The sequence below is a fragment of the Neofelis nebulosa genome, chromosome 16 (assembly GCF_028018385.1).
Source record: "Neofelis nebulosa isolate mNeoNeb1 chromosome 16, mNeoNeb1.pri, whole genome shotgun sequence".
Taxonomy (NCBI): domain Eukaryota; kingdom Metazoa; phylum Chordata; class Mammalia; order Carnivora; family Felidae; genus Neofelis; species Neofelis nebulosa.
In genome coordinates, this window is record NC_080797.1 from 29,427,924 (window position 1) to 29,451,884 (window position 23,961).

Genomic DNA, 23,961 nt, shown 5'->3' on the forward strand with positions numbered 1-23,961 from the left:
TACCACTGGCGGGGTGCCCCTCTTAATCATCTACTTCTTCTTACGTTGGAGCAGGTATTTCCGAGATCCCCCAAACTCCCTCAAACTCCAGGGCTGCCCTATCTTTCCTCTACCCGTGCATTGTCTTTAATATTACTTTATTCAGTTAAAAACATTTTCCCCTCTCGTTTTCTAACCACGTTCTTTATAAAGCCCAGCACCGACGCAGGGCAGAAGTGATGGCCTCAATATCTGGGCCTGGGTTTGGGCATCAAGACAAAGCCAATCGGCCTCCTCCTTCAGCGTGTCTTCTCCGCCCGCCGCCATCACCGCTAGGCCTTCCCGACCGCATCCCGTTCCCACGGCAACCGCGGGGCGCGCGTCGGGGCTCTGGACCGCAGGGCCGCGGCCCCCGCCCCGCCCCCTCCCCCCCACGTTCGCGCGCGCAGGGCGAGGAGGTCGCGTTGCCAAGGGAACGGGAGGACGCTAGGCAGCCGCCCCCGCCGCCTCCGCCCCTAGAAAGCCCGGCCGCCGCCGCGGAAAGCTGTCCCCGGGGAGGAGGAGGAGGAAGAGGGGCAGGGTAGAGGGAGGGGAGACGAGACAGGAGGGGGAAGAGGAGCACCGAGACGGCCCCCGCGTGATTGATGGGCGGCTCCTCCGCCCTGGACCGGCCCGCCTGCCCCGCCCCTCGGCCCCTTCAGCCCTCGCAGGTGGGGAAGGACTGACCCGCCAGGTAACGGCCTGCCCGCCCCGGGCGCGCGCGCCCCCTGCGCCCCCCGGTCCTCCTCCGAGGCGTGGGGAGAAGAAGGGGGACAACCTAGCCTTTCGACTCCTGCCATTCTGGAGGGAAATCGGGCCGAGGCCTGGAGGCCTGGCCGCTCCCTGTCCCCCGTGCTTTCCTGCCTCAAAGGGACAGGTGCGGGGGCGGGGTGGGTGGGTGGGGGTGGGCTCTGTGGTCACGTGTATTCGCACTCTGGCCGCCGCCCCGCAGCTACAAAACTTCCCCGCAGGCTCCTCTGGTCTGCAAGCCCAGAGTATGGCCGCCCATCTCTGCCACAGTGTCACATTAAAATGAAGAGTCACCGCCAAAGAGCTTTTCTTATGAGCCCCTTACACATACCCCCAACCCAGCCCTTGATTTCTTAAACCAAATTGGCTGGGAGAGTCCGATTATCTGCGCACCCCCCACCCCCCATCCATCTCATTTCCTCCACTTTCCCTTGGGCCACAGCATTCTCTCAGTAGCGGGGTGTTAGGAAAATTGGCCCCAGATCACTCATCTCTGTTGCTTATATTCAAGTCTTTTTTATAAGATTTTAAAACTCTTAAGATTTTTTTTAAAGCCGAGACTTAAAGGAATCCTGTAATCTTTGTCATTACAAATTAATTAAAAGGAGAACTAAGTTCTGAAGTCTTTCTTCCAAGCACCCACTTGTGAAAAAGGGGGACTTTAGAAACCTGATTGTCAGGTATTCATATAGCCATTTAGATTTTGGTTCAAAGGAAGCTTCGGCCTAAAGAGGGGCTTAAATTTACATTTTTCTTTATTGCTGAACCAAGAAAATATTCACTTTAATACTTCTAAAAGACCATATTAGAAACTTTTAATAAGAAAAGAGTGAAATAGTTGATGTCATTAAAAAGAGCTCCCTTCAATTCTTTTGACAAGTGTGGTCACTGAGCAGGACAGTATGTATGATATTTTAGAGAACTGAAATATATTCTGCAATCAGAGTCTGTTCTCCTTAGTCAGGGAAACTTGGTTTGAATTCATCACAATCTTACACTAGAGAGGAATACATATGTCACAAAGTTCTTAGAATATTCCTCATTGAAATTTCACAGATATGTAGAATTTTGAGGCCAAGAAGAAGCAATCGCTCTTCCTTTCAGCAAAGCAGGGCTCATCTCCCTTCCCCACATCCCTCCTACACCCTTCTCTCCTTCTCCCTCTCCCAATTTAATATGGCTTCTTATGTTGATTTTTAAAGCACAAGTTTGGCCCAATCTATTGTCACCAGAGACTTAAAACAGAAGTGTGCATGACCATGAGTGGATTTTAAATTGAGAAGCAGTTCAAAGGTGAGAAATGGGAGAGAATACAGGGTGCTATTTTAGAAACATGTGCCTTGCCCACATTTTATTGTCACCCCCAACACACACACACACACACACACACACACACACACACACACTCCCTGTCTGTATTTGCTGAGGAAAAATTGGGGGGCTTCAAATGGCCATCTGGTTTAGAGGCCCACTAAACTGAGATCTGCAAATTAAGCATGATCTCATGTGAACTTACTTCCATACAGTTATTTCTGTTTCTTGTTCATCCTGGGCAGTTTTTGAACCTGCAGTACAGTATGAAATTCAAGTGATACTTCAGAAAGGTGGAAAGTGTTTACCTGTTTACTTAAACTGTGGCGATCTCCTAATAATCGGTTTGCCTAGTGCCTATGGTATTTGTTTACTCTCAGAGAGTACTGGGGTATTTAAATAAGAAAGCACTTGTGGCACGACGATGCTTCTAAATATACATTTTATAGTAAAGTACAGTAATAGAGAGTTTATGGGAGGGTAAAGAGACTTTTGTAGGTAATTTCAAAGTCCTTTATTTGGTAGGTGTTTGTGAGGTCAGAGGTAACCTAACAAGTAGTTCAAATAGTGTTATTTCCTACCTAGTTAGACAAAGTTTTGCCTCTTGACTCAGGAGCATCTTTAAAATAACACCACATTAAAGCCAGACTCTATTAGCTAGTTTTTCTATGTGAACTTTGTAACCAAAATGTATCATCCAAGTGGACTCTGGGATGTGCCCCTTTAGTGACCATTAACATATTTTCATTATGAATCCTTATGTTGTCTGCCTGATTAATATTCAGACAGGCTTCTCTTTCCAACAGTGGCAGCAAGGGTTCATCTTTCTGCCTGTTTTAACACCATTGTTTTCTGAAAAGAGTGGGAACATAACTTCATTCTGTGCAGGTACAAATTCATAGGAAAAGTTGAAAGTGATCTTTTAAAGTGCAGTTCCATAAATGACTACTAAACTGGTCAGAGGCAAACTTAGGTTTTGTGTGTAGTCTGTGGAACTATCCGTTGGATTATAGTTTCAGGTTCGGACCCTCCAAGACCAACTTTCTGTACTAGAGAGACAGTAACTCTGCAGGAAGCAGCATAAGTTGCTAGATGATATTGCTCAGAGCTAGGTGATAAACCTGGTGAGATTTCACAATGACCAGTCCAGACATGGAGTCACCACGAGTCAGGGGCAACCTGATTTTGCCAATATCTACACAACTGAAAAAAAAATGGAGAGGGGAAGGAAAGGTTCAGAATGCAGAGACACCTGAGGGTAGGGATGTTGTCTATCTGATCCTACTGTTTTCCCCAGAACCTACAGCAGCACTTGTCACATGGTAATTATTTAAAAGTGTGTGTAGGAAAGAACAACAAAGCTGGAGACATGGTGCTTCCTGATTTCAAACAATATTACCAAGCTATAGTAATAAAATAGTATGATATTGGCATAAAAGCAGATACGTAGATCAGTGGAACAGAATAGAGAGCCTCAGAAAACTCATGCATATGTGGTCAATTAACTTATGACAAAGGAGCCAAAAATTTGCAATTGGGACAGAACAGTCTCTTCAATAAATGGTGCAGGGAAAACTGGATGGGCACATGGAAAAGAATGAAACTGGACTATATTACATTGTATGCACAAATTAACTCAAAATGGATTAAATAATTGAACCTAAGACCTGAAACCATAATACTCCATAGGTGGTAAGCTCCTTGACCTCAGTCTTGGCAAGATTTTTTCAGATTTGCTACCAAAGGCATCAACGACAACAAAAGCAGGGCACCTGGCTGGCTCAGTCAGAGGAGCATGCGACTCTTGATCTCCGGGTCATGAGTTTGAGCCCCATGTTGGGTGTAGAGATTACTTAAATAAATAAACTTAAAAAAAAAAAAGGCAACAAAAGCAAATACCAGCAAGTGGGATTCCACCAAACTAAAAAGCTTCTACACAGCAGAGGAAACTATCATCAAAATGAAAAAGCAGTCTACTGAATGAGAGAAAATATTTGAAAATCATATATCTGATAAAAGGTTAATATCCAAAGTATATAAAGAATGTATACAACTCAATGGCAAAACAAAAACAAAAACAAACCTGATTCTTAAATGGGCAGAAGATTTGAATAGACTTTTTTTTTTTTTCCCAAAGAAGACATACATATGGCCAACAGGTACGTGAAATGTGTTCATCACTCATGATGAGAGAAATGCATATAAAACCACAATGAGATATCAGCTCCCCCTTGTTAGAATGGCTAGTATCAAAAAGGATAAGAAATAAAGGTTGGTGAGGATGTGGAGAAAAGGGAGTCACCGTGCACTGTTGATGGGAATGTAAAATGGTACAGCCACTATGGAAAACAGTATGGAGGTTCCTCAAAAAAAAAAAAAACTAAAAATAAGAATTACCATATGATCCAGAAATTCCACTTCTGGATATTTATCCAAAACACTAACTAACTCCATGTTAAGCCAACTAGGCCATGGAGGCCAACTAGGTATCTACTGATGGACGGATAGATAAATGGGAGATATATTATATGATATATAATTATATATATATTAGATTATATATATATATATATATATAGAGAGAGAGAGAGAGAGAGAGAGAGAGAGAGACAAAGACAAATACTGTATAACCTCAAATGGATTAAAAAAAGAAAACAACAAAACTCATAGGCAGAGAGAACATCCAGAGAACAGACTGGCAGTTTCCAGAAGCAGGTGGGGAGGGTGGGCAAAATGGGTGAAGGGAGTCCAAATCACAAACTTCCAGTTATAAAATAAATAAGTACTGAGGATGTAACATACAGCATGGTGACTGTAGTTAATAATACTGTATATTTGGGGTTACTGGGGTTACTGGGTGGCTCAGACAATTGAGCATCCGACTTTGGCTTAGGTTGTGACCTCACGGTTCATGAGTTCGAGCCCCGCATCTTGCTCGCTGCTGTCAGCTCAGAGCCGGCTTCGGATCCTCTGTCCCCCTCTCTCTCTGTTGCTTCCTCACTCTCTCTCTCTCTCTCTCTGTCTCAAAAATAATAAACATTGGAAATAAAATAATACTGTATATTTGAAAGTTGCTAAGAGGATAGATCCTAAAAGTTCTCATCACGAGAGGAAAACCATTTTAACTCTGTGTGGGTGATGGATGTTAACTAGACTTATCAAATCAGAATGTTGTATGCGAGAAACGAATGTTATATGTCAATTAAAAAAAAATACCTAGAGAAACCAAGAGAACGCTTCTCTGGCCAATCAGCAGGAGGTGCGGGACCTTAGATGACCATACTGCTGAGGTCTAGCAGGCTCGTTATGAACAGCGGCGTTTAATAACCTTGTGAACTTAAATATTTTGGCCATAAATTTAGGCCACGCCAATCCGAGCCAAAGCCCTTGGAAGCACTGGCGCTCCTTCCTTACCTCTCAGGCGCGGTTCCCTGCAATCTGTCTTCAGCCCCGCCGCTCTCTCGGCTAAGTGCTCTCACCAAGGTTATAAATAGCCTGCTCTTCCCAGAATCTCTGAAACTGCACCCACCTGGTTTTCCTCCTGCTTCTCTGGCTCCTTTGCAGTTTGTCTTCCGCTCCATGTTCTTAAGTTGGAGTGTTCCTCACAATCCTGTCTCGGGTTCTCCTCTTTGCAGCATACCTTCTGCCTTCGACTTCGGTTGTCATCCAAATGCCAGTGGTGCCCAGACCTTCACTTCTCCAGCCAGCTCCAGAGCCCCGCGTCTGACTGCTTGCTTGACAGCTCCATGTTGTTTATCTGACCCTCGTCCAGAATCCTCTGAGGGGACCTTCTCCCTGACCAGCTAGCTGCTGGAGCCAGTAACCCGGGCGGCTTCCTCCACGTTCCCTCTCCTGCGCTATCCATATAATCACCAGCCCTGAGTAGCCCTGCAACCCATCGTGGTTAGCATGGGGGCCCTGGTGTGAGACCCTCTGGGTTCAAATCCCAACTCCACCATTTAGTAGCTCTGTAACCTTAAGCAAGTGACGTACTCCTGCTGGGCCCCGGTTCCCTTATCAGCAAAAGAGAAATGTGATGCTTGCCGCAAGCATGGGCCGGAAGATGGAGTGAGTTCACGTGTGGAAATGTTTAGAACAGTGCCTGGCACTTCAGCAGGCTCAGTAAATAGCACCTATGGCCTCCTCCTCCTCCTCTCCCCTGTTGCTACCCAAGTGTGGTCACCATCTTGTCTGGATTATTGTAATATATTCCCAGTGGTCTTTCTACTTCCATTTTTACTCCACACCCCACCCTCCATTCATTCTCCATACTAGATCTGGAGGGGCCTTTTAAAATGCAAATCTAACCATTTACTCCCCAGGTTGGATCCTTCCAGTGGCGTTGTGTGGCCCTTCCAGTCATAACCTTCCACACTCCAAGTGAACTGGTTCCTGCCTACCCTGCAGCCCTTCTGTTGCTGTCCTCCCCTCTCTCTGCTCCAGCTGCCCTGGCCCACCTGTTCCTCAACCGCACCAGCACCTTGCTGCCCCCAAAGCTCCTGTACCTGCTGTCCTTTCTGCTCAGCGTCTTGCCTGGCTCACTCCTTAGCAAGCCTAGTGTCATCTCCTAAGGGAACCCTTGCCCCCTAGATCATGCGATGCCCTCCCCATAATAACCATCTCTCATAGAAGCCCACATTTCCGGGGCGGCTGGGTGGCTCAGTCAGTTAAGCGTCCGACTTCGGCTCAGGTCATGATCTGGTGGTCCATGAGTTCAAGCCCCGTGTCGGGCTCTGTGCTGACAGCTCAGAGCCTGGAGCTTCAGATTCTGTGTCTCCCTCTCTCTCTGACCCTCCCCCCGTTCATGCTCTGTCTCTCTCTGTCTCAAAAATAAATAAACGTTAAAAAAAAAAAAAAAGCTCACATTTCCACTCCATAGTGCTTGTCACAATCAATGTTCCCTTGTCAGTGCTCAAAGGCTTAAGATTTGAACCCAGAGGGTCTCACACCACAAAAGCAAAGGCAAAGGGCATGTTCCTCTGGCCAACTGCTCTATCTCAGTGCCCAGCCTAGTGACTTAGCTGGAGTAGGGACACAACAATTGTTGAATGAGTAAATTTAAATTACCAAGGGCTCATAACTTCAGTCGTCGCTAATGTAGCTAGGTTTTCTTTTTCTTTTTCTTTCTTTTTTTTTTTTTTTTTTTGTCAAGTTGTAAAACTTCTCCTGAAGCAGGTGTCTGTCGATCTAACCCTCTCTGAATAACCAGGACAGGATCACTGAAGCCAGCTGAAGAACGTGGCTGCATTATTTATGCCGGGAACAGGAGGGCTGTAAGGGCATCAACACCAATACAAAGAGTCTTTGCAGGCTGAAAGGGGCATCTGTGGCTTTCAAACAATGGCAATTGGATTTGTAAGAGAATAAAAGCAGTTATACTACGATAAATCCAAATATGGCAAAGCAACAAAGAATTGTGCCACAGCACATTCATTTATCTTGTATATGCAGGTTGGGGATTAAGGATCATGTTGCACGAAGCAAGGGACAGGCAGAAGTTCGTGAGTGATGTTCAGTATCTGCGGGACATACAGCACAAAGCGGACTCTGAATATCAGGTAAGTGTAGAAAACTAGAACTATCCTCCCCCTCCGCCTACAGCTTTATGAGAGAATTCAGGGTGCAGTATCAGTGTTTGATCAGCAGCAATCGTTTCGTAAAATCCAAAACCCATCACGTCTTAGACGTGTGACCATGGAAAGCCACTGAACCTCTCTGTGCTTCCTCATCTTTAAAATGGAGTTAATGGGGCGCCCAGGGGGCTCAGTCCTTTGGGCGTCCGACTTCGGCTCAGGTCATGATCTGGCAGTCCGTGAGTTCGAGTCCCGCGTCAGGCTCTGTGCTGACGGCTCAGAGCCCCGAGCCTGCTTCGGATTCTGTGTCTCCCTCTCTCTCTGCCCCTCCCCTGCTCATGCTCTGTCTCTCTCTCAAAAGTAAATAAACATTAACTTAAATGGGGCTAATAATAGTACCTACTTCAGGGTGCCTGGGTAGCTCGGAGGGTTAAGCGTCTGACTCTCAGGTTTTGGCTCAGGACATGATCTCACAGTTTCGTGAGTTCGAGCCCCACGTCAGGCTCTACATCGTTGGTGCAGAGCCTGCTTGGGATTCTCTCTCTCCCTCTATCTCTGCCCCTCCCCTGCTCACACTGTCCCTGTCTCTCTCCAAATAAATAAATAAACTCAAAAAATTAAAAAAAAAATAATAGTACCTACTTCATAATATTGTCATGAAAATAAAATAATACTGAAAAAGTACTTAGCACAGAGCTTGGCTCACAAACCTTTGATAAACAAATGACATTTGATAAAACAGCTATCAAGAAAAAAACCATTAAAGAGTTAACTGGATCGACGCACCATTTATAAAATAATATGGCCTTCCACTGTCATCCCACCAGAAAAAAAGGTGTTAGCACATTCTCCAACAAGCTAACTATTCGTCACCCTAGTTACAGTGTTTACATGCAAAAACAAACCAGACAGGGAGCCTGAGGAGTCATGATGTAATTACCCAGAGCTGGCATAGGACAAGCTTGCCAGACTGGGTGTGGGATTCTGGGAGCAGTTAGAAAGTGTCGCTCAGCCGGATGCCCAGAGGTCAACCCTCGCCAATCAAGGAGGCATGTCCTCAGCCTCAGCCGAGGATTGAAAAGTGCTCCTTCCCTTAGGAAAACACAGAACTGTCGTTATCAGATTTTTCTCCTTCTTAGCAATTTCAAATATAACCAAACCTCCTGGGTCACCAAGGAAACCAGACCTATCTTAGTAACCTGATTTCACCTGTATAACACAGCTTAGCTTTGGGATTGGAAACAAAGTCAGCAATTTCCTCCCACAACTTGCCAGCCCACGTACAAGACTGTAAAATTGACGGAATTTCTGTACAATGAATAAGAACATAAATAGCTGAACTGGTCACACTGGGAATCCATCTACTTTTCACCAGGATGCCTCTGCCACCTGACCCTCCTTTGGAAATACGTGTTTGAAATTGTCTCCAGAATAGGCATGTAAGAAAATCCATCATTATTTGATGGTCTGTGCTTAAGAAAATCACACAAATGTGTGGCTTAAAGTCACCACGGTCGTATTTTTCTAATCTCATTGAGCCTTCAACACTGTCCTTTAACAATACTTCTTAAGTGCCTACTATGTCCTAAATGAAGTCCCCTCTCTCCCAGAGTTCTTATTCTGGGATTGAAACAAACACTACACACAAGTAAATAAATATGTAAGATAGTTTCAATTACTGATAAATATAAGGAAGCAAATAAACAGAAGTTCTGGGTAGTAACATTTGGCCATGGAGGTAAAAGATGGGAAAGAGTCAGCCAGAGCATCCTGAGTAGCAGGAAAGCAAGTGCAAAGGCCCTGAGGCAGGAACTAACTTGGATCCCTGGAAGAAACAAAAGAAGGCCAGAGTAGCTGAAACACCTTGACCAAGGGAGAATGTGGCACATGACAAGGTAGGAGAGGTAAAAAGGGCCAGATGATGCCTGAATCTCTCAGGACAAAGCTTGGTGTTAGGAGTTTATACTTATCTCACTGAGAATTATTGGATGATTTTAAGCAGGGGAGTGGTATGATCTGATTTACAGGGAGGTGGGGGGTTGTGGTGGCACTTATTTATTTATTTTTGAGAGAGAGAGTGCATGAGCTAGGGAAGGGCAGAGAGAGAGAGAGAGAGAGAGAGAGAGAGAGAGAGAGAGAGAGAGAGAGAGAGAGAGGATCCAAAGCAGACTCTGTGCTCAGAGCGCAGAGCCTGATGCGGGCCTCAAACTCAGAAACCATGAGATGATGACCTGAGCAGAAGTCAGATGCTTAGCTGACTGAGCCACCCAGGCGCCCCTGATTTACAGCTTTTACAGATCACTCTGGCTGCTGTGTGGGGAAAGGACCAAAAGGGGCTAGGGAAGCAGCAGAAAAACTTAGTAAGGAAACCCTGGTAGAAATTTAGGAGAGAAATTATGGCGGCTTGGACCCAGAGGGTAGGAGTGGAGGCGGTGAGATGTGGCCCAACCCAGGAAACAGAAGCAGAAGAGACATCTTGCTGATAGATGGAGAGGCGGAGTGGGAGAGAAAGGAGCGAAGGTTGACTCACATCAACATGTTTACTTGTCCATCGGCTTCCTCTGTCATCGTCCATTTTAAACTTTTCTCCTTTTTTTTTTTTTCGGACCTCCCATCCCCACACTTTCAACAAAGAACTTCCCTTCCTGTTTTACACACACAGGAAACAAAGCAAGGCCATCAGGTGGGAAGCCACGGCACTCCTCCCCTTCCATTCCAGGCTACACATCCATCCAGCCCCTCAAGTCCCGAGGGTGAAGTGACACTCTCCCTGCCAGTGCCTGGCCCGAGTTCTTGGTCCACACCCCGCTGTGCCCAGCCCCTCTCCATCCAGGCACTTCTCATCTGTATCATGGACATTTCCTTCCTCTAATTGGCTCAGCCTACAAACCCGTTCAAGTCCCTCCTGTCCTCAGAACAAAAGAACAAAGCTGCCTGAGGACCCTGTGTCCTTCTCTGGCCACAGCCCAAGATGTCCCCAGACAGCTACATTTCTATCACCTCCCCCCTCCCCTCCCCGGCTCCCCATTCATTCCTAACCCATTGTGGCCTGGCTGTCACCTCCCCTCCCCTGAAACTGTTCTCTCACTAAGGTCAGTAGCCAAATCCAGCAGACGCCTTTTTAGGCTTTGTTTTCTAAAGCTTTATCTACATTTGACACTATTACTCTTTTCTTCTCAAAACATTACTCCTTTGCCTTTCTGACATCACACTCTTCTGATTTTCCTTCTGTTCCTGTCACAGTCTTCTCTCTGCCCCTCAAATGTTAATTCCCCCAGGTTTCCATCAGCCCAGTTTTCTTCTAATTCACACGGTCCCTGTGACCCATCTCATCCCTCCTGTGTTTTTAACCACCACTCCTAGACTAACGACTTGAAATCCCGAGTCTCCCCCAAAGTGTCGACATCACGTGCACGCCTGCTTGCTGGGCATTTCCAGCTGGATGTTGCAGAGGGACGCCAGCCTGTTCCACCCCCTGCCATCCTCCTCTGTGTTCCCTCCCTGACGACAGAGACCTAAGCCTGCCCGACTCCTCTCTCTTCCTCACCACCCACACCCCACCAGTTACCAAGTCCTGCCACCATTACCCAAATGCTCGTGAACTTGTGCCTTCCTTCCCATGCCGTTGCTGCCATTCTGGTTCGCACCGCCACCGTTTCTCTCCAGGATTGTTCCATTGTCCTTATTACTGGTCTCCTTGCCTCCAACCTTGGCATCTTTCAGATTGCTTTTTTGAAGTGGATCTAAAATGTGAATTTGACTATGCGGTTGGAATGCATGCAGCTCTTGAGTTATTTCCCCTCACTTAAAGGCAGGCCCAAGACCCAAGAACCACAGCAAGACCAGCCTAAACCTTAACCACGTCTCCAATCTCCTCTTCTCCCTTCTTTACTCTCTTGACAAGGGTGGCGAGGACTGCAGTTTGAATTTAGAACTAAATGGAATGTCTGTACTCCCACCACACCCTTCTTTAAAAAAAAAAAAAAAACAACTTTAGGGGCACCTGGGTGGCTCGGTCAGTTAAGCATCCGAACTTCAGCTCAGGTCACGATCTCATAGTTTGTGAGTTCAAGGCCTACATCAGGCTCTGCACCGAGAGGGCAGCGCCTGCTTCGGATCTTCTGTCTCATGTTTCTCTGCCCCTCCCCCACTCCTGCTCTGTCTCTCAAAAATAAACATTAAAAAAATTACAAAAAACTTTATTGAGGTATAATTTACATATCATAAAGTTCATCTGTTTTAAGTGTGTAATTTAATAACATTTACCAAAGTTGCACCCATCACCATCATCCAGTCTTAGAACATTTCCATCACTCCCAATACCAAAACATCCTTTCCTAACTCTTTCACACTGCTTATGAAATAGTATTGAAATTGTCTTTTGTGTGACTTCCTCTCAATCGGGACCACAGCCTCTTAAGGGCAGTGATGGAGTCTTACTTTTCTATGTTGAACTGAATGCCCTGTCATTGATGTGAGTCAGCATTACCCAACTTGACCACCAACTCTGTTTATCAGACTTAGATTCAGCTGACTTGTAACTATTCCTCAAGGCCAAGTCCACCCCCATTGAGCATTTTCAAAACCACTCACCACAAGGTCTGCAGAAAATAATTATGGTTGTCTTTAATATGTTCTGAGTCTTGTTGAATGAAGTATGTAGCAACCCAGCAAAACTACTTTGAAGGGAACAGTAATAAGTTATTTGTATTATTTAGTCTATCCCTTGTCTTGTTCCAGAAAGGATTTAAAGTAGGGGTTTAAGAATCTGTTACGTGACCTTAATAACCCCTCAATAACTTGGTCCATATATGACTTGTGTGTATCTAGATAATTGACCAAGGTAGACTTTGCATTAGGTCAGTATTGAAATCCTGGGTCATCAATGAGCTTGGCCGGTTACTTGTGGCCCAAGAAATCCCAGCTCTCGCTCCTAGCACAGCAACCTGCTTGGACACCCGTGAGTCCCATTTCAGGGTGTACAAATAGCATAAGACCTAATAACTAGATATGACTCCTAAATCATACATTTGCCACAGATTCCTTCCTGCGCTTCACTTGCCTTTAATGAACTGGCTCAAATTGAAGCCCTTGGAAACCTCCTGTATGCACTATTCCTGCTACATCCTAAAATATGCAAAGGCTTGGTACGCACCAAATTAGCAGTGCCTTTACAGGTCTGTCTGCTGGCAACAGGAGAGGTGGGTTAAACCCACCCTGAGTTATTTTGATGCTACTCCTTTCAGTGGTTGGGTGGGGCCCTTTTGAAAAAAAAGAGGAAATAAACATCTATTTGGCATATTACATGCTATTTCGGAATCTGGTAACTAGTACATAATTATATGCCATCTCAGGATCTGGCTCTTATTTCTTCAAGGGTGCTCATGCTGCATAGGCTTTTTTTTTGGTCAAATGTGTTTATGTAACTTAAGGCAGAATTTAGCCATTAATGTCTACTGAAAGCTGGAGAGAAAGATTACACTTGGCATTTCAGAATGTTATTCGGTAATCTGTCAAATGTGTTCAGATGGGTTTCATTTCCCGTCATTTATTCATCCTGATCTTTCACGTACCAGGCAAACAACTCAACATGACGATATAAACTTGTTCAAAGATGTGCTAGGTGACTATACCAGGTAGCAGGGGCTCGGGAACCATCGACTCAGGGGGTTGAAGGAGTAGAGATAATTCGGCTTCCTCTCCCATAGGAGCCAGGTGGGTTCCCTGCTCTGCTCACCTCTGGGGTACATGCTTCTATACTCTTCACAGACAGAACAGGAAAAGAAACTCATTTGAGGGGAATATCATGTCAAATTATTTTTACACCTTTGTTTTTTTAACCTCTTAAAACTAATGAGCTTGAACAATGCCCCCCAATGATAATTAAATCCCAAAATGTTGGATCATAAGAACAACAAAAACGTACCCACTGAAGCAGGGACAACTCCCACGTTTCAAAATGCTTGGAGACTTCAAGCAACAATAACCTTGACAGGGGCCACCTGCTCAAGAGACAGAGATGTGCTGTGGGGGGGGGGGCAGGGGGGGAGGGGGGGCGGTTCACACCAGAGCCCAGTGAGTCTGGGAAGTGTTCCTGGGGTATGTGGCTTCTTAAGGCACCAGGAGCTTGGATGGTGACTAGGAGGGACTGATTGAGAAACTGAGGACCCCTGTAGGTTCCGAAAACTGTTAACACTTGGAGCGCCTGAGTGGTTCAGTAGGTTACACGATCAATCGACTCTTGATTTTGGCTCAGATCATGATCTCACCCTTCATGAGTTTGAGCCCTGCATCATAGGGCTCCGTGCTGTGCTGTGCTGTGCGAACAGAGCCTGCTTGGGATTCGCTGTCTCCCCTCTCTCTGCTCCTCCCCTGCTCATGCTTGTGCTCTCTCTCTCTCTCTCTTAAAATAAATACACTTAGAAAGTGAGAGAGAGATGGAGGGAGGAAGGAAGGAAGATAGGAAAGAAAGAAAGAAAGAAAGAAAGAAAGAAAGAAAGAAAGAAAGAAAGAGAGAGAGAGAGAGAGAGAGAGAGAGAGAGAGAGAGAGAAAGAAAGAAAGAAAGAAAGAAAGAAAGAAAGAAAGAAAGAAGAAAGAAAAGAGAAAAGAAAAAAAGAAAAACGAAGGAGGAAGGAAAGGAAAGGAAAGGAAAGGAAAGGAAAGGAAAGGAAAGGAAAGGAAAGGAAAGGAAAGGAAAGGAAGGAATCTGTAACACTGAAGAAAAATCAGTTTCCAGGGCAGCCTGACTGACTGAGAGCAGGACTTCCTCAGTTGTCTGGCGGGGGAACTGCGGGCTCAGGAGACAGACCTCTGCTCCCAGAGCACAAAAACAAGGATGAACCTCAGGCCCAGACAGAAAGATCCTTTCTTCTTCCCTGACCAGAATCAGAGTCACATGATTTGGCAAAGGCTGACTTTAGAAATAGAAGTAAACCAAGAAACGGGATCAGAAACAACAAAGCCTAATGATGCTAATGACGGCGATGACGGTGGTGATGAGTGTCTTTCACTGAACACTCCCCATAAGCCACTCACTCTGCTGAGCGTCCTGCCAACGGGGCCCCAGGCTCTCCAGCAGTCTGGCGGCATAGGGCATCTCCCTCTTACAGATGAGGGAAACAAGAATCAATGGAGGTAGTCAGCCTGCCCAAGGTCACGTTGGAGAAAGTGGCAGAGTGCGGGTCTGTCGTGTTTACACGTATTGAGTTACCGTGAGTCACAGAAACCACGTCATGCCCCACAGGCACATGTGCACATTCTGTGTTCTGCCCCCACAGTGGTAGCTTGTGCTCTGTGCGTGCCTGCAGTCACAGGGATGGTGGGGGTGGGGGGCTGCTGGGAGCCTGCAGTCACAGCGATGCATGGGGGATGGGGGACTAGCGGGTGCCTGCAGTCACAGGGATGGGCTGGGGGCTGGGGGGCTGCTGGGCGCCTGCAGTCACAGGGATGGGCTGGGGGGTGGGGGGCTGCTACACCAGAGGAGGAGGGGAGGAGGAAGCCGCCCATCCCAAGGAGGAAATGAGGAGTTACCTGAAGCCTTCCATTTTAAGACTGCCCTCAGCCAGTTCTGTCACATGAACAGAAACTTATTTATAGCAATCTAGCTCCAGACATGTGGAACTCTGAAAGGGGAATATTTTTAAAGTTCCAGAGGAAGGGGAGCCCCTGGTGATCATTACAAATCAATTCAACCTCTGCATCCTGCATCCTAGGGTTTCACACTCTGCCCTTGTCACTCCAGGACCCCCAAAGAGGAAGCAACACCAGCATCAACAACAACAACAACAACAAAAATCATTCACATTACAAATAATGAGAAAACCAGGGGCGCCTGGGGGTTCATTGGTTAAGCATCCAACTTCAGCTCAGATCTTGATCTCACAGTTTATGAGTTCAAGCCCCGCATCAGGCTTTCTGCTGAGCAGAGCCTGGAGCCTGCTTCGGAGTCTGTGTCTCCCTCTCTGTCTGCCCCTCCCCTGTTCACACACTCTCTCTCCCTCAAAAATAAATAAACATTTAAAAAAGATGAAAAAAAAAGCAAGTAACAAGAAAACCAGCCCCTGGAGGACGAGGTGGCAGTTATGGCTAGGTTCTTGTTATTTCTAGGACTGGAAGTCTAGACTTGCCTCTCTGTCCTGGTGTCCCTTCAACTCTGCAAAGCCGTAACTTCGAGAGGAGTAATGCTTGATTTACACAGAAAGACTGCTTGGCTTTATCAAGATAAAAATGAGGAAGGACCTACCTACCCTGATGCTGGTTTGTTCTCTTGCTCCTCTGTGAGAGGAGGCATAAGGAACCAGAGGGAGAAAAAAAAAATTTTTTTTTTACATTGCAAACCATTCTACTCCTCCTCCCCCTTTGGTAAAGAAATATTTAAGTTGCATGCATTCTTGGAGAGAATTTTCAAAAAACACTCAACCCACAAGAATTCTGTTCATCCCACAAAATCTGCCTTGGTCCTGCGTGCATTTGCTAACACCGTCCTGCACTTTTAGCCTATCAGCATTTGCCTCTTGCGCCTTTAATCCCAGTCGGTTAGGATAACACAGACATCTGCCGCTCCAGGAAACAACAGTGGCAGCCAGGACTCCTCCCAAACGAGCTCCAATCTGAAGTCATTGTAAAAGGAATGGAAAAGAAGAGGCCCATATTTACTTGAACGTCATTGAACTCTCTGGCTAACTCTCTTTAGGTTTACCTTGGTTTATTTTATTACTTGGTGTTTGTTTCACTTATTTATTATAGTTACTGTCCAGTATTCTGGGGGGTTTTCTTGCTTCAATTATTGATTAAAACAAACACTGCCCACGATTTATTAAAATGGCTTGCTATCTAGATAGCATAGTTTTGAAAATAAGGTTAACAGTGAGACGGGGGAAAATAAAGCGGCAACCATTTTGGAGTGCTCTCCCTTCCCCAATAAGGCAGGGTGGAACAGTACCCTTCTCCTGGGAATCCAGGATTCCACTTGCTGCATGTATCACCTGGCCAGCAGTGCATGAGCCACCCCCCCCCCCCCGCCCCAACCCCCAAGCCAGTGCCTCACCAGCAATTGTTGTGAGGCACAATGTAAACCAACTTGCTGTTCCCAATTCCAAGTGGTAAATGTTTTGTTAATATCAGGTCATTTCTATTTTTAACCATGTAGCATGATATTAGGCTTTCCCAGTGGTGTGAAATTCTGGCATGTCCTTCCACATCAAAGAAGGAGATGCATTTTCTAACAAAGGGGGAAAATGCGGAAGGAATCTTTCCTTTATTAACCCAGCCAGGAAAGGGAGATGTCAGGCCCTGTTTAGAAACAGTATTGTTGGGTCCTTACGTTGCGTTTCTTTACCATGACAGGGGATAATTTGGCTCTAGCAGAGCAAAGGTGAATCTGGGCACTGGATCTACAGAAATGCTCCAAGAAGTTTTCCTATTTTAAACTATTTAAAATATCACTTGAAACCCCCATATAGCACATGATTTCTTGGGGTTTGTTCAGTCCTGATACTGGAGAAGAAATCTTTTGGTACTAGATTTTTCTCTTAATTTCGTTTTTTTTAAATGGAATTTTTTTTTTTGGTTATTTTGTTTTTATTATTTTGCATTCAGGGACTGATATTTCCCCCTGAAACAATAATGCAATTGAGCTAACATGCAGTGCTAGACGCTGAGGGGATTCAAAAGGTAAGAGGTGGTCCTTACCCTGAGGGGTCCTCACTGATCAGCAGGAGACACGGGCTCAAAACAAAGCAACTAAATACAACAGTAAAAACAAAAATTGTGTGATTCCAGCTGCTTTTGTATAAAGGAGCAATTAATTCGGCCTGGGGAAGAGCTTGGCAAGCCGAGAGATGTCTCTTGAGCTGGATCTTAGCAGATCCACAGATTTGCCTGCCGTGCTGTGAACACCCCTGTGAAAGGCATTCAAAGTGGAGGAAGGGCAGGTGCGAAAGCTCTCAGGTAGGAAGGGTCTGATCCCATAACTGGGAGTGATCCAGGGGGACAGAGAGCCACGTTGGAATGAGCAGAGCTTTGAAGAGAATGAAGACAGAGGGGAAGTGAATGCTGCCTTTCAGGTACTTCCTGCTTTAAGGAAGCAATTGTTGGGGACACACTTGTCAAAACGCCTCTTAGTGTGTTTGTCATTGTAACTTATTAAAGCAGAGATGACTATTTTTGACCTGGCATTTTGGGGCAAAGGGAAGAGAGTCGTGATGCCTGGCTGAGTGTCTTGTCACTTGGTAAATGTGCTGATGAGCCCTTGAAGCTGGACATTGTGTATTTCATGTTCCTCACGATAGGAATTAAGCAAAAAGTCATGAAAGTTTGTCGCAGACCTAAGCCAAAGATACTTTTTTTAAAAAATTGTATTCTACAGGCTTGTCTGAGACGACAGGAATACAGAAGAGACCCAAATGAGAAGAAACAAGATCAATTTGGGGGGCAAGAGACAAATTTGGAGAGACCCCGGTTTTCAACTGGGTCATCTTCCAAACAGGTACTTAGAACTCTGGGAGATACCCTCCTGCTGCCGTGTGTGTGTGTGTGTGTGTGTGTGTGTGTGTGTATACACGTGCGTGCACATGCATACGTCACTTAGGAAAAAGCCAACTCCAAAAGGAGGTACTGGAGAATCCTGAAAGTCAGGGTGGTCAGTCAGTTGGGCGTCTGACTTCAGCTCAGGTCGTGATCTCACGGGTCGTGAGTTTGAGCCCCACGTCGGGCTCTTTGCTGTCAGCACGGAGCCTGCTTTAGATCCTCTGTCTCCCTCTCTCTCTGCCCCTCCCCTGCTCATGTTCATGCACGCCCTCTCTCTCATAAATAAAGCAAACAAGCAAACAAAGAAACAAATCCTACAGTTCAGAGCAGGGAGATACAGGGGCAGGAGATCCCATCCTGGATGCCGCCTGGGCCGCTCCTCTGCTGTGTGACTGTCCCCCTTCACCCAGGTTGGGCCTCGCTCTTCTTTCCTGATGGGTCCCATGGCGATGGTCTCTGAGATACCATCCAAATCAGAAATGCTACAACTCTTCCACTTCAAGAGTTGAGGCACTGGGCTTTCTAAAGCACAGCATCATCTCTCTATCTACGCCTGCACCTGTGTCTATCTGATCGGTCCATATAACCACAGCCATACATAGATATGGGTACGAAGATATATCTTATTTGTATATGGACTTATAGTCTAACTCATTGCATTGCTTAGTCTGGTCTTTCAAATACAGTTAAAATGTAGTAATAACTGCATCGTGTAATGACTAGAAATTGCTCAAATATTTCTGTCTGGATGATAATAAAAAAGGATAAGATCCAAATAATAGTGATAAGACAATGCCAATACTAGTCACCGTCATTTCCATCATCTGAGTGGTGGCAGTGTTCCAGCACTGTGCCAAATGTTTTATACATATTAGCTTATTTAATTCTCATAAATCTCTATATATTTACCTCCCCTCACAGATGAGAAACAGAGCCTCAGAAAAGACCAGAAAATTGACCTAAGACTCCATAGCCAGTGTGTGGTAGAGTCAGAGTTCCTTTCCAGGGAGCCCAACCCCAGGGAAGGTGCTCCAAACCACTGAACGATACGATCATATTTCATGTTTAAGATCTTATCCGAGTAAGAATTTTACTTATCCTATGTAAGCACCAAACACCACAAGCTGCATTCAACACCCATTTGTTAGCATGGCGAATTGATTTAAGATGAGCCAGACGCCTTTTATGAATTCTTATTTAATATTTTATGCCTGCAATATACTCTAGAGGATGGACTCTCGCTTTCTGTCAGCCGTGTGGATCCCTGAGATAGATCCTGGACACCTGATATCAATCGATTTCTTGTTGGGATTTCTTTTTAATCTAGGAGGTTCACACTGCAGTTATTTAATGTTCAAAGGATCCCTCAGAAACATCAGCGATTGATGTATATGGGTGTAGATGTATCCCTGGGTGAGATCTATACTCCCTATTAAGGAACGTAAAATCACACAATCAGATATTCCACCTAGAGTCTAAAGGTGAAAGAGACTATCTTCTAACATTGGCAGCATCGAGAAGAACACATCGCCTGGATCGCTCCCTGTTAGTCAAAGACTAAATATAATGCCTGCTGCTGATTGAACTTAGGGAGTGAGATTAATCCAAAAATTAAATCTAGTTTGGCTCGAACAGCACACTTCTAGCATTAAGATAAATTCTCACATTTTTTGCACTTAGAAACAAAACTCAAGGACTGATAAGAAAAAAGGCAATTTAAGTCGAATGGTAGCATGTAGCAATCTTCCTAGATTGGTAAAGAAATGGGCAGCTGGGTTCTTCTATTTTCATGCAAAGATTCACATGCATAGCCGTGGCCATTTTGTATGGCAATACTCACACATTTGGGACATTCTAGGACTAGAAGTTTTATGCTCCTCTCCATAAACTTTGTTTAGGGGACAGGCTGGTGACAGATTTCTGTAGTTTTCTTCTTTATGCTATAAAAATTATTCATTCTTTAAATCATCATGGCAAAATGCTCAGACCACATCTAAAAAAGGATATGGTGGTACATATAAAAGTAATTATGAAATAAGGACAAAAATATGTGCTAAAACGCATAAAGCTGGCAATTTCTAAAGTGTAAGAACAGGATTTTTCATGTTGCACTATGCCACTGTACCTCAACCTGCCAGAAACCCCAAAACAACATTATTTAAATAATCTCAAATTTATTTTCCAGGTAATGATATCCCAAGGGTTTGGGCCTTGATTGCACAAGTGCCTTCAAGGTCACATCTTCTGTGTCAAGAAGAGTGACGAAATCAGAATTTTCCCCAGTGAAATTCACCTCTGCTTTCTTCTCTGTATTACAGATATTCTTTGGGGGATACTGGAGAATTTCCCCCCAGATACAAAAGCACAGGAAGGGCAGGGGGAGCGAGAATGTCACTGAAAGCATCACTCAACAGCCATATGACTTGTGTGCTCCTAGTGTTGACCCCACCCCCTGCTCAGTCCTTCCACTTTTGCTTGGTACAAGTGAAGCCAGAGATCCCTTATGAGACAAACCGTATCCAGAACTCTTCAATCCCCAGGATCATGGGTTGGTTTGGAGAGCTCTCCTCCCAGGTTTGGACCCCCACCCAAATTTCTATGAAAATCTGGCTGTTCCTAAGCCTTCATAGTCTGGGCCTGCCCTGCTATATTTTGAATCCTGAGGGGATACAGAACTTATCAAACCTCTTTATCAAACCTCAGTGCCAGGGAGGATGAGGATCCCAGGGGATCCCTGAGGATGGGATCCTCAGGTCCCAGAGGAGGGTATAAGAACATGGGCACCTCCCAAAGGAGAACCCAGGCCAGATTAGTCCCAGTTTCCAGAGCTCAGTGTATTGAATGTCACATCAGATAATTAGAGTTGCAAAAGATCATTGGTCGATGAGAAAAGACCAGGAGAAAGATAACGTGTCCATGAGCAGACGTAAACCTAACCTAGCCCTCCTCCCTAGGTAAACATTCCCCTAAGTAATTCCCTTTTAGAGACTCCCGTGGCTGAAAACTCCAAGGAACGCTTTGCCTCTGATCTGTGAAGGGAAGTTCATTCTGACTGAGCGGGTGGTAGGGAAGTGGACTGCTTAATCCATGGGAAGTTTTCCACCACACGGTCAATAGGTGAAGTGCACCACCACCCGTATTTTGACACTGGTATTGCAACTTCTGTCACTCGTTCCTCCCTTGCCCCAATCTCAGATTGTCACAGTTTTGATGAACCTGGAATAAGTGAGACATTTATCATCAAGTAACAGATCCAGTATCAAGCCATCGCTTCCAGACACCTGCCTGGCAGGGGGCAGATCTCCCAACGCGGTGGCCCCACCATTCCGCACAAGCGCCTCACCACGACCAGTGCCTCGGGCAGAGGTTGTCTTACGTCTAAATCCAAGATAAAGCAATAACCACCCAGCTCGTGCTGAGATGTTCTTTAAAGTGGTACCTCCTAAATACATTTAAATTGATGGTGTGGCATAGAAAGAACACTTATCATCAAGGGCCATCTCTGTCCCTCATTACAGTGTGAATTCAGACAAAGCACTTGTAAGCACTTCAGTTTCCCATCACGGAGGTACTTATTATTAATGCTTATCTTGTGGGATCAATGCAAGAACAAGTGAGACTCTTGCGTTCATACTAACATTTGATTACATTATAAATTGCCTTGGTGTCCGGCTGTTCTTACAAATGGTGCTCCAGTAGGTATTGGGTTCTGAGACTTCTAGAATACCTTCTTTTGCCTCAGCCCAATCCCAGGCCACATTACTAAAAGCCAACCTTATGTGGCAACTTAATTTTAGACCCTTCTCAAAGTTACATGCAACCTTATTAACGAATCAGATTAGAATAAATAGGGAAATACGTAACAGCTCCACAAAGTCATCAACTGGGAGTTGGATGAGCAGTAGACTAAAAACAAAGCAGTCTCTCAATATGAACAGGAAACAGTGTCCCCAGGAGAGCTGCTGGCCTAGAGGAGGACACATCGCCTGGATCATTCCCTGCTGTGATTGACAGGATATGTTGCCTTCTCAAACCTTCACAGAAAAGGAACAGGAGCCCTGATTTCCCCATAGAAAATGATGAAAATGAGAGGAGTCGGGGTGGCTCATTCGGTTGAGCGTGTGACTTCGGCTCAGGTCATGGTCTCACGGTTCTTGGGTTCGAGCCCCGCGTCGGGCTCTGTGCTGACAGTTCAGAGCCTGGAGCCTGCTTTGGATTCTGTGTTTCCCTCTCTCTCTGCCCCTCCTCCGCTCACGCTCTGTCTCTCTCAAAAATAAACATTAAAAAAAAATCTTTTTTTTTCAAAGAAAGAAAATGATGAAAATGATAAGCCCATGACTTTGCAGGCAGCAACCTTCCGTGAAAAGGGACATCATGAGCATTTCTCATCTATCCTTGCTGGTCCAAATGCACAAACCTCAAGGACTTAGGACAGATCGTCACTGCATTTACTTTGCCGGCAACAAAGGGGGAGACCACCCAGCTCTCGGTTTTTCAAGAGTACTGTTTGCTTTGCTAATAGGAACAAGATTATTGTCCTTTACCATCAGCAACCAGCAACTAAATATTTAGATCCAGGTCACAAGGACCCAACGTTACATTGGAAAGAGGCAGTAAACCTGTTAACAGCAGCAACTGGCTCTTCCCCAGGCCTGGCTCGGTGGGATGTTGACCAGTGAGATCACCTGAACCTCCCAGAAAGCACGGTACTCTCAAGTGTGAAGGCAACTACCCAACATAAACATCTTAATTGTTTTGTCCATAATGATCCACACAAACTTTGGAGGTTAAAATTAAAAAGAAAGCCTCTTCAAGTAACCTGCAGTGGCTTAAAAAGTCAGAATGTCCATCCATACGTGAGGCCGGCGAAAGTCTAGAAATGTGTCGTCCAATAAGGTGGCCACTAGCCATGTGTGGCTAGTTACCTTTAACTTTAAATTAATCAAAAGAAAAATTTTATATTCAGTTCCCTAGACGCACCAGCCAACATTTCACATGCTCAGTAGCCACATGTATCCCGTGGTTGCCGTATTGGACCACGCAGATATAGGACATTTCCACCATTGCGGAAAGTTCTATGTGACAGCGCTGCTCCAGATTGTGGTCAAGTTCAAAAAAACAAAACAAGACAAGAGCCCATGGGCCAGAAAGTATAATCCACAATACGGTGCTTTACATACTGTGGCTCTTTGCAAATGTTAGCTCTCTGAGGACAGTGCTGCTGTCCAAGAAGGCTGGCTCAATTTGCATTTTGTGTTTTCTGTGACCTCGCTATATTTGCATGCCTCCTTTCATTACCTTCTTATTCAGCCTACCCTGCCTGTGAAACCTTCAGCTTCTCCTCTTTCAAACAGCTCTTGGGGAAGTTATTCTCCCATTAATCTGTCAGTGTCAACCCACCAACACCCTTACCGATGTCATGAAAGCAGCCAGAGCTTAGCACATAGCATAAGCGTTCCATGACTCATCCTTCTCATTTTTCTAACTTCTGCTTGTCCGTTGTCGGATTCCTTGAGGGTCGGGCCTCCCTTCTTTCTGGCTCCAGGCCGGTGTGCGGCTGAGGCAGGTCACACACGCACACACCGGTTCTAACTGCCAGAAGGCCCCACCCTGGGAGGCTATGAGTCACCATTAGCACCTGGTGTGGTGTTTCTCCTAGCCACCCTCTCGACTGTAGCTCAGATTCCGCACCCTCAAGGTGCACCTGAGCAATAACATGGCTCTGCACACGACATCTCAAGCTCCAAATGTACGTCATGGAGAGAGAATGTGCAGCTCACA

General features: G+C 45.5%; 1 protein-coding gene across 14 annotated transcripts in view; it reads left to right on the plus strand.

Moving 5' to 3' along the window:
• The first annotated feature begins 438 nt into the window (after positions 1-438).
• Positions 439-23,961, plus strand: part of MARCHF10 (membrane associated ring-CH-type finger 10) — an 83,642-nt gene continuing 60,119 nt past the window's right edge. For 4 of the 14 annotated variants that reach the window (XM_058703333.1, XM_058703338.1, XM_058703336.1 and 1 more), the window contains exons 1-3: positions 441-712; positions 7,531-7,637; positions 18,020-18,139. In XM_058703333.1, the coding sequence (XP_058559316.1) occupies positions 7,548-7,637; positions 18,020-18,139 (210 nt within the window). In that variant the 5' untranslated portion in view covers positions 441-712; positions 7,531-7,547. Of the gene's footprint in view, positions 713-763; positions 896-1,970; positions 2,062-5,714; positions 5,899-7,530; positions 7,638-18,019; positions 18,140-23,961 lie in introns of those variants that run through there. The other 10 variants (XM_058703325.1, XM_058703332.1, XM_058703327.1 and 7 more) reach the window with 9 other exon arrangements.